This window comes from Mycetomoellerius zeteki, unplaced genomic scaffold, assembly GCF_001594055.1.
Source record: "Mycetomoellerius zeteki isolate Tzet28-1 unplaced genomic scaffold, Tzet1.0 scaffold138, whole genome shotgun sequence".
NCBI classification, from domain to species: Eukaryota; Metazoa; Arthropoda; class Insecta; order Hymenoptera; family Formicidae; genus Mycetomoellerius; species Mycetomoellerius zeteki.
In genome coordinates this window covers 5,951-16,746 of record NW_017256319.1, presented here as the reverse complement: position 1 = coordinate 16,746, position 10,796 = coordinate 5,951, and the positions used below count along the sequence as shown (strand labels likewise).

Genomic DNA, 10,796 nt, shown 5'->3' with positions numbered 1-10,796 from the left:
CTTGTTAACTATTACGAAAATTGTAAAATGGTAAATTTTTTTCTCAGTTTAGTCCATTATGCCCCTATTCGAAAGATTTTTCATTATTTTCTAAGCACCCTGTATATTATAATAAATTTTATACTATCTATATGTTTATTAAAAATAAATCATAACCTGAACCAAAGTGCTACTCTCTGTCCACTCACCCCACTGTCCACATGGGGTTATGATTTATTTTTAATAAACATTAATATAAATAAAATTTATTATAATATATAAATAATATAGGTATATGTAGTTTTATTAATGATCTGATAAATTACAGAGTAGTTCCTGGATCTGGAATAAATACTGAAGCTCTAGCTGTTGTAGAAACTAGCCATGTTTCTATATATGATAAGCAGGCTACAAATATTAAAACAGGAAAACAGGAAATGGTTGCACAAAATACATTTAGCAATACCTTGAATAATATGCAACCAACTTCAATAAGTTAATTTTTATTTATGCTGTACTATGTAAAAATAAATCAAGAAAAATGAAATTTTTGTTTTATAATTAATCATTTTCATTTCAGATAATACCACAAAAGATATGACATTCTATAGTGTAATCAGTGATACAATAGTCAATTATAGTGAAGGAGATACAGATTCTAAAACTACAGATAATTTAACAGAGGATTGTAACGTAATAGATTCGATTGTATCCATTGCAAAAAGGAAAAGAGTGCGAAAACGAAAATCAAAAAATCGATCTCGGTTTATTGTATCGCCCTCTGATAGAATTGAAGAAAATACATCAAAAGAACCAAAATTAAAGAAACCAAAAATAATAGATTCCTATATTATTCCATCAGGAAAACATATACGATTTAATGATATAGAAAATAATGAACATAATATTGCAAGACAAATAGTACAAGAAGCATCTAGAAATCAATCTTACTTAAATGAAACATCGTCTTCTAGAGATCTTTCTATGCTTTTAACATTAGGACAAAGCTCAACGCCAATAACTTTCATAAATAAAAAATTAAAAAACGAAATTGAAACGAAAAATATATTAAACGATGAGATAAGAAGCAAAAATTTAAACGAAATTATGGTGGAAGATAGTACAGAAAAAATTTCATGTAATAAAGAATCTAAGAAGGAAATACAAAGTTATAAAAATTTGTATGCTGATCTAGAAAAGGTTCCAATAATGACTAGAAAACCGCAGGTTAATGACATTATTGCCTTCAAAGTATGTATCTCATATTATATTTTAAAATTAACTATATTTTTCCTAAACAATATTAAATTTCAGACATTAAAAATTGGTACAGATTACACGCCTCAGGTGTCTAATTCTATTTTGGCGGAAGTAGTGGCTTGCGTACAGTCAAGAACTTATACTCTTCGGATACTCCGTAGGTAACATTAGCTGGTATTCATAGTCTGTTCTTATTCTAAGATCGTTTCGAGTAATATCTTAAGATGCTAATACGGCTCTGTAGACGGTCTTAAATATAAAAATCAACTATTTTTTTCTGTACTAGACTACATTAGAACTCCTCACCTTTCGTTAAATATCAAACATTTATCTATCTCACTTTAAGTTCCAAAAGTACATTAATTCAACCACATAAATAAATACAGACTTACAAATACCGACCATTGTGTATATTTTTAACTATATATTTGAAAAGAAATTTCTTATTGTTCGCAGATGGTAAAGAGGAAATTCCGGAAGTGCCATTTGAGAAGTTTTCTCCCTTCGAAATCGAATCTGAAAGTCATCCGAATGAAGATACACTTATATTTAATTTTTCACAAATGATTGAACCACGCCTAATTTCGTAATTTTTTATTTTATGAAACATGTTAAGTTATTAAAACATCAGTTCTATAAACGGATTTAGTAATAATTATTTATAAGTAAATTAGCAGATTTTTTTTTCATAGTTACGCATCTCAAAGAGAAAAGAATATTGAAATATTAAATAAATATTATTACACGTATAATACGTAACAGGTAATGTTTATATGTAAAAACTTTAGTTCATTTTCGTTTCACATATGTATAATTTACACAAAAAAGTGAGTAATTCATGGTGTATGTATCAACCATAGATATAAGGTTTGTTCGCGTCGCACATTCCAATTGCTTCTACCATAGCTTTTACTCATTCCAACGCGCTTGATAGAGTGAGTAGGAGCTATGGTAGGAGCACGTCGGAGCATGTTGGAGCTTGCGACGCGAACAAACCTCATGTCTATGGTTGACACATACATCATGAATTACTCACTTTTTTGACTATATTGGAATACTTATGACTAGTTATGACTTAACGAGAATCTCGCCGTTAAACGAAGAGATCGTTACATAAACCCTGACAGTATAGAATATTTATGATAAATATTTATTAATCATTTTTTAAAATGTTATATAGATATTTCATACATATTTTATATAAAGCTTTATTCGAAATATTATTAAAACATAAACTAAATATTTTATATGGTATTTATGATAAATATAAATAAATATTTCTAATAAGTATTTTTTACTTGGATTATAATGTTTCATTAAGTACATGGGCAACTTGAAAAGTTTCTTAAGTCACACAGAGATAGCGCGCGTTTTGCAAAGTTTCAGCCATCGTACTTTTTGGACGGCTTGAAGAAATTGGAGCACCGCTGGACAAAGTGTATTGAATTATATTGAAAAATAAAATGAAATTTTTCCGAAAAAATGTTGTTTTCTTTCCGAAACTTAAGAAACTTTTCAAGTTGCCCACGTATATTCAGAACATTTACTACAACGTTCAGAATAAATATTTCATAATATTTATAATAAATGTTTATGATCTGTGTAATCTAAAACCATAAAAATATTTACAAAATAGTTTAAAATAAATCTTATAAATATTTTGTAAATATTTTATAAATATTGTGTGCTATCTAGGAAAAAATTTAAAGAATTTGAAATTTTAGTATGAAATTTTATCACTGGACATGGTGTATCAAAAAACTCTTACAATCGAAAAAGAGGACAAACATCAGAATCTGAACTTTAATGGAATCATGGAATAGCGTGAAAAAGATTTATAAATTATATTATTCAAACTGAAGAGAGCTCTGTGAGCTGAAAAGTATTTATGCATTTGTGTTACTTATGTCGTATCAAATATAGAAACTACTGTATTATTATAAAATCCAAAAATTGCTCGATTATTTATTTATATTTAAATTAAAAAATTATTTATATTTAAAAATTGGTCGTTATATTTGATCTGACATAGTTATAATTCTAAATAATATTCAAAAGATTTTAGCCGTTGATTGCACGGACTAGAGTAAGGGCCTGCCCACAATGAAGGGAATATTAGAAATAGGAATAAATATTAAGATTTCAACCTATCAGAAATCGTGTGTTCGATGTAATCAGTTTCTGATATGTTAAAATCATAATATTTATTCCTGTTCCTAATATTTCTTGTATTGTGCGCAGGCCATAATCCTAATGTTGACGATACTATAACTTTTAAGCCTATAATTCAAACAGTACTTAATGAATAAATATTTTATTATGTTTTAAAAGGCTCTCTTGAGGTAAACTATGTAATAAAAAATGGAGAGTCCCGCAATCAAAAAAATTCTATGTGACCCTATTGTGATCTTAATAATGCCATTAAGGTCAAACTAGCTATAATGACACCATCTTACGTTTCTCTCGAACTCACAAAATTTTTGTATGAAACGTTTTTCTCTGAAATGCTTTGTTTCTACGATAAAAATTTACCTAATTTTATTTAAAAGATAAAAACATTTTATCTTTTAAACACCCGGTATATTTTTAATTGATTTTGTTGTTAGAGACAGATACATCGGAAAGAATTTTGTTTTCAAATTTATCCAAAAAATATGATAATTGTAGTACAATACAATATATTTTAAAGATTTTTACTATGCACTTCAATAAAATTGATCAAACTTATTTTATACTTTATTGTTGTTTTATTAATGAATGAGAGAAATTTACATTAAAATTCTTGTAAATACATTGTCCCACGATTATCATATTTTCAGGATAAACTCTAAGGAAAAATTCTCTCCGTGTATATCTACGGAAAATGTGCGCTTGCGTAATGTGAGTTAACTCTGTCTACTCTTCAAAGTTCCGCCTCTCTTCAATACTGTACCGTAAGGAAGCGTTGATATTGGCCGTAACCGTATGCCGTAATTTGTAAAAATTGACCAATCATCTTTGAGTATTCCCTTCTTACCATCGAATGAGAGGGGAATACTTGATTATGATTAATCAATTCTTAAGGAGCCTACAGACCAGAGCGGCGTAGCGGTGAGCGGCGAGCGGTAGCCCAATAAAAGCCATGCTTCACTAATGATGTCACGCAAAAGCGTGGCTCTCATTGGGCTACCGCTCGTCGCTCACCGCTGCGCCGCTCTGGTCTGTAAGCTCCTTTACGGCATACGATTACGGCCAATATAAACGCTCCATTATGCGTCGTCTACAATGGCAGTATCAGTAATGGATGAGGCTGTAAGGGTAAGAAATTGACCCTGAGGTAAGAAATTACAGTTGAATGTAAGAAGAATAATCGACTATGATTGGTCAATTTCTTACTCTTACAGCCTCATTCATTACTGATACTGCCATTGTAGACGACGCATTAAGTCCATGGCACATATAAAAACGTAAGGCCGTAAGACGTAATCAGTAAGCCAATTGGCCAATCACGGTAGAGAGACCAGTAGCGAATCCAATCTTATGATTTCCTTACTGCTTACGTCTTACAGCCTTACATTTTTCTATGTGCTCTCGGTTTTACAACGTTGCAATCACCTAAGCCATCTGAGCGGGGGGTTGAGCCACTAGTTGCGTGGTTGCCCCTTAGTAATTGGCTGCGTTCAGCAGAAAAAGCAGCTTTGCAACTGTTGTAAAATTCTTTAATATGATTGGTTTTGTCCTTAGTTCCTCAATGGATCTAAATGTATAAACCAATCATATTCAAGAATTTTACAACAGTTGCAAAGCTGCTTTCTCTACTGAATGCAGCCATTAGTTCAGTTCAATTCAGTTACGCACAATCGCTAGTCGTGTTCGAATCATCGAGGTTTAAATAGGTCCGTTTCATATGACATGTGTTATATTTCATTTATATTGTTGAGTGGGAAATTATAACATTAACATTATATTGTTGTTAATTGATGTTTACTGGGATCATAATATAGCAATATATCTCTTTAAAAAGATACATTTTAAATAATATAACAGGAAATGTTGACAATATGATCACTTAAACTTATTATCCTAATTATAATACCTCTTTTCTAAGCTGAATTCCCTGAAATGTCAAATAAGGTATGAGTTAATTAAAACGACATATCTACTATTATAGAAATTAAAAAATAATGGAGTCGAACAGTAATAGTGGAAAGCCGTCCGAAAGTCCGGTTCGGCTCAAAATTGTGATGATAGGCGCAGCAAAAGTCGGCAAGTCTGCAATCATCAATCAGTTCCTATATAATACTTTCACCCCAAAGCCGACTGTCGAGAAGAACGTATGAAAGGGATTTCGACGTTTCTGGAATTCATTTAATACTCGATATCTTCGATACGGCCGGCTGGTATAAATTTCCTACGATATATATATATCAAATTGGCTGGCGCCTTTATTTTAGTTTACGGCGTAAATTCAAACACATTTCTCGAGGTGAAAACACTTCGCGACCAGATACATAGCACGAAAGAAGCAGTTTCGATTGTGGTCGTCAGCAATAAAATCGATCTTATAAAGGCAGAAAAAGAGATAAGTTTCAATCATCTCTTTTCGGATCAGACCGAAATTGTTATTTTAGTCGGACCGAAATCGGAAATTCGACCGAAATTGTAACCGGACCGAAAACTACTATTTTTCAGTTTTCGGTTTCGGTCTAATTAAAATTTAGATTTTTTAAATGTTGTTAAATGTTTTATAAGAATTTTTTTATTCGGAAGAATTTGAAAATCCGTAGTCGTTATTGATAGCATAGTGTTCAAAGCCCAAATGTACATGGAGATGCGAACATTCCCGCGTCCCACTGTATTTTGTACTGACAACTGAAAATAGAGAAATGTATCTTTATTTTATAAGTTTCTATAGTTCTTTTAGTTCATACTATGGAGTATTCATTAGACGTAGTATACAATGTTCGCAATGTTGCAAATCAACGTTTCTGAGATATTGATTTTTAAATAAATTTTAAGATCTCTTAAAAATATCTTAAAGATGTCTAAGATATTTTTAAGAGATCTTAAAAAATGTCTTTAAGGTGCCTTAAAGATGTCTCGTTTTTTTTATATGCGTGTTGTCTGGGACTTCTCGATAAGTATGTTACAGTCGATAACGTTAATAGCTGCACATGCTCCAAAAGAAAAATAATTTTTAGGAAGTAAGTTTGAAAGACGTCTGAAAATTTCAAGATAACTTTTAAAACGTTTTTTAAATTTGCATGTTGCATGAGGTTTTTATTGATTTATCAGAAATTGCGGATATCTGCGCAATCGCCAATATTTGCAGTCATGCGTACATATGACGATTTTAGTTTGCTCCTGCATCATTTCGCGAAGCTGACATTGTCGCTTTACTCAATTTTCACCGATCATCATTCGAATTGCATGTTTATTACGTCATCGTGGATTAAACATCTTGAATAATTGACCATAATTAACAAAATCGTATCGGAATTCTCTTCAGCTGTAGCAGAAGAATCTCTTTCAATGAAGAAGTGAAAGGAGACGAAGTGCTTTCGTGTGAGCGCGCATCTAATAATGGAGAGACAAGATTTTAACGTCAAAAGTTAACTTCGGTGGTACTACAGAAACAGTTTCATGGTGAGTACGGAACAGCACGATCAATCCATATATGTAATACTCCTATATTGCTAACGCCAATTAAAAGCTGGCGAAAACACCACGGTGCAGACGAATATTTACCTTTCGCTTAGATAGTGTACAGCGCATGTGCACTACACTCGAGTACACTGTGGAAGTGAGAGATCCGATATTTCCTGTCTCGCTGTCTTCGTATACCCCCCACTCCCAAAAAGAGGCTGCGTTAACAATATAGTAGTATTAGGACGGAATCTATAGTCCTGTCTTAATTTCAAGCAATGTCTTAAGATGCTAATACAGCTCTCTGATTGGTTCATGCACTAGCTTAAGACCATCTCGAATCTTGAGCAACGTTTATGAATTCCGTCCTTACATATATGAATCAATCACAACTGCTTTCTTTTCTGCGATTGTGATTCGTCTCGTGGCTCCATTCCGTTGTAAATTTCCGCTCATGGATCGCCAGCCTGACTCACGAATATCTCATCGATTCGTAAAACCGACGATAGTGATTCGACTCGCGCTCCTACGCGCGACGTACCGGTTCTTCGCTCGTGGTGCATCTCGAGCCGGCCAAGCTGCATTGTTATAGCTGAAGTCTGCTAAAGCCTATATCACAGTATATACAGTAGCGCAACTCTCCTGATTTTATATTGGCCAAAACGAAGTGCGTATGCGTGAAATAAGTAAGTTGCCCCGTCTCATTTCCTCCCCCCTTCTTTATTATTCTCTCTCTATTTAAATAACCGTTTCAATGTTCCATTTAAAGGGTTGAGAGCGGTTGAGAGTAGAAATTTGGAGGGAAATACAACGTGCATCGTCCATTTGGTGAAGTGTTGTGTGAGAAACCTCGAGAAACCTAAATTTTCTTTTATATCAACTCATAACATTTTGATACCTAGCATATATTTACAATTATGTAATATTTCTCTATATAAATATATGTTTTGAAGGTGATTTAATATTTTTTTTAATTTTTCTACATTTTTTTCTTATTTTTCAATATATTTACAATTTATTTTTATTAATTTTCATTAAGTTTAGATTATTTCATTGCAATGGTGGATTTATTCGCGTTGCATGCTCCAATATGCTCCTACAATAGCTTTTACTCACTCCAACGCATTCATTGAAATGCGACGGGAATAAATATAGTGAGTTTTGACAAAGCGAAAGAAAGATGAAAAGAGAAAGAAGTTCAGATAGGAACCATAGGAACGCTAGGTTTACGCTAGGAAATTTGCTTATTTCGCGCATGCGCACTTCATTTTGGCCAACACTAACATCAAAGATACCGACAGAGAGTTGCGCTACTATATATACTTTGCCTATATTAGTTGTCTCTTCTTTGGTAGATAGCGCTACATACAAAATAACCTTATTTGAAGGACCTAAATTAAAAATTTATATATCATCACGACATGTAGTTCGGGTACGCGATCATATAGGCCAGAGCTGACCAAGGTCGGTGTTTTTTGGCTTGAATGGCTTGAATCGAAATGTGTCGGTATTCACATCTATTACCGTTCCTACTCCTTCATTGCTGTTTTGTCATAGCATGTGACGCTTGGTCTCAGGGACGACACTAGTTTGAAATCATTAAAAATTTTTAACCTATGTCTTTCACTATGTTGAAAAGTATTCTTTTATTCATATTTTTATAGTTAAATATACTATGAATAATAGTATCTTATAATATTAGTAACAGAATACTTTTAAATATAGTGAAAGACAGAGATTAAAAACTTTTAACAATTTCGGAAAGTGCCGTCCATGAGACTGAGCATCGTGCTCTACAACAAAACAGCAATGAGGTGAGGAATAGGAACGATAATGGGCGTGAATACCGACACATTTCAATTTTAAGCCAAAAAACATCGACCTTGGACAGCACTGGGCACCTATTCTGTAACTGTTTTACACGCCTATCGACAGTTGTCGGTATTGTTGCGCAGCTTTTTTACCATATAAAATATCTGCGCAACGACACCGACAACTGTCGATAGACGTGTAAAACAGTTACAGAATAGAGGTCCTGGACACCTATTTTGTAACTGTTTTACACGTTTACCGACAGTTATCGGTATCATTGCGCAGCTTTTTTACCATATACAATATCTGCGCAGCGACACCGACAACTGTCGGTAGACGTGTAAAACAGTTACAGAATAGAGGGCCTGGACACCTATTCTGTAACTGTTTTACACGCTTACTGACAGTTGTCGGTATTATTGCGCAGCTTTTGTACCATATACAATATCTGCGCAGCGAAACCGACAACTGTCGGTAGGCGTGTAAAAGTTACAGAATAGGGGCCCTGTAGGGCTATTCTGTAACTTTTAACGACAGTTTGATATCGTAATATTGTTGTTGCGCAGCTTTTTCATCATGTAAAATACCTGCGCAACGACATCCCTAACTAATAAAATTGTCGTTAAAAAATTACAGAATAGGCCTACTGATATAGATAAAGCACCGTTTGATAGGGTTGTGGATCGGATGTGATCGCGGTGATCGTAAATTTTTGTCAAACTTGGCGAAGAAGTTGCCCCCTCTTTGGTAGATGGCGCCATAAACTGTGACTTAAGCCCAAGACACAATGCGAGGGAATAACGATAGCGATAGGAATAACACGATTTCAATCTATCAGAAATCGGATACGCCGGAATACACAGTTTCTGATAGGTTGAAACTATGTTATTCCTATTGCTATCGCTATTCCCTCGCATTGGCTGCGTTCAGCAGACTCAACAGTTTTGCAACCGTTTTATGATTGTCTGCTGAGATAGGACCATTCTTCTAGATCTAAAAGTATGATCCAATTAGCGCGAAGGAAACTTACAACAGTTGCAAAACAAACGTTCTGCTGAACGCGCCCATTGTGTCTTGGGCTTCAGCTATAACGATGGGTGCATTTAGTACTACAACTGCTCACTAAGCGCTTGCATTTTATTGGCATATTCAGTTAGAACTAAAAATATAGACCAAACAGATAGAAGAGCTCACTGAGCGCTCAGTGAGCGGTCGTGGTACTGAATGCACCCAATGGGTGCTTCCGATAACTCAAGTTTGAATTAGTTTCACTAGGACTGAAAAATATGATAGACGTAACCACCTAGTATCTTCATGATTCATGACAACTCAACGCTGTCACCGACGAGATACTATTAAAGACCGTCAACCCTGAGCAAATTTTCGACGGTATAAAAAGGGCCCCAAGGGCCGGAAATAATCGAAGAACGCTGACATTATCGACAATTGATATAAATTTGCTATTATTAACATAAATATTTGACTAATACATTATTAAATTCATGATATTTTATTACATAAATGCTCTATAAATAAATATGCATATTTGTAAAGCTATAATATCCTATATATTGCCGAAAAATTACAATTTTTTTCTCTGCAGTTATTATCTCTGTTGATAATTGAACTTTGACGATAACACTGAAATCACAATTTTAAAGAAAAATCGAGTATTATTGAGTTTTAAATGCACGTACACCGATAAACACGCCTACTAAACTAATAAATCATAAAATTAGTACAATATTATCAGTTTTTTACTCTTAATCACTTCAATATTAACAAGGACGCGAACTCCCATAAGGATGTCGGTCTTTAATAATATCTCATCGGTGACGCTATACAAGACAGCGTTGAGTTGTCATAAATCATGAAGGTACTAGGTGGTTACGTCTATCATATTTTTCAGTCCTAGTGAAACTAATTGAAATTTGAGTTATCGGAAGCACCCAATAATGCAGCTTGATCAGGCTGATGCATCTATCACCGATTTGCAAATCGACGACAGGGACTGTGTTTCACCAGCATAATGCATCATTTATCCTTGTTTAACATTCGGCGAATAACAAGGTGCATCATGCGTGAAAGGGAACGCAGCCTATGTTCCATTCGCACCTCCC

At 33.7% G+C, this 10,796-nt stretch overlaps 1 protein-coding gene and 1 pseudogene across 1 annotated transcript in view; both read left to right on the top strand.

Moving 5' to 3' along the window:
• LOC108731820 (uncharacterized) overlaps nucleotides 1-1,874 on the top strand; it is a 3,222-nt gene extending 1,348 nt beyond the window's left edge. The window contains exons 2-5 of the mRNA XM_018462336.1: nucleotides 308-474; nucleotides 560-1,230; nucleotides 1,294-1,396; nucleotides 1,696-1,874. Coding sequence (XP_018317838.1) covers nucleotides 308-474; nucleotides 560-1,230; nucleotides 1,294-1,396; nucleotides 1,696-1,829 — 1,075 coding nt within the window. The 3' untranslated portion in view covers nucleotides 1,830-1,874. The remainder of the gene's footprint in view (nucleotides 1-307; nucleotides 475-559; nucleotides 1,231-1,293; nucleotides 1,397-1,695) is intronic.
• Nucleotides 1,875-4,503: 2,629 nt separating this feature from the next.
• Nucleotides 4,504-5,884, top strand: LOC108731776 (ras-related protein rapB-like; annotated as a pseudogene).
• The last annotated feature ends 4,912 nt before the right edge of the window (nucleotides 5,885-10,796 follow it).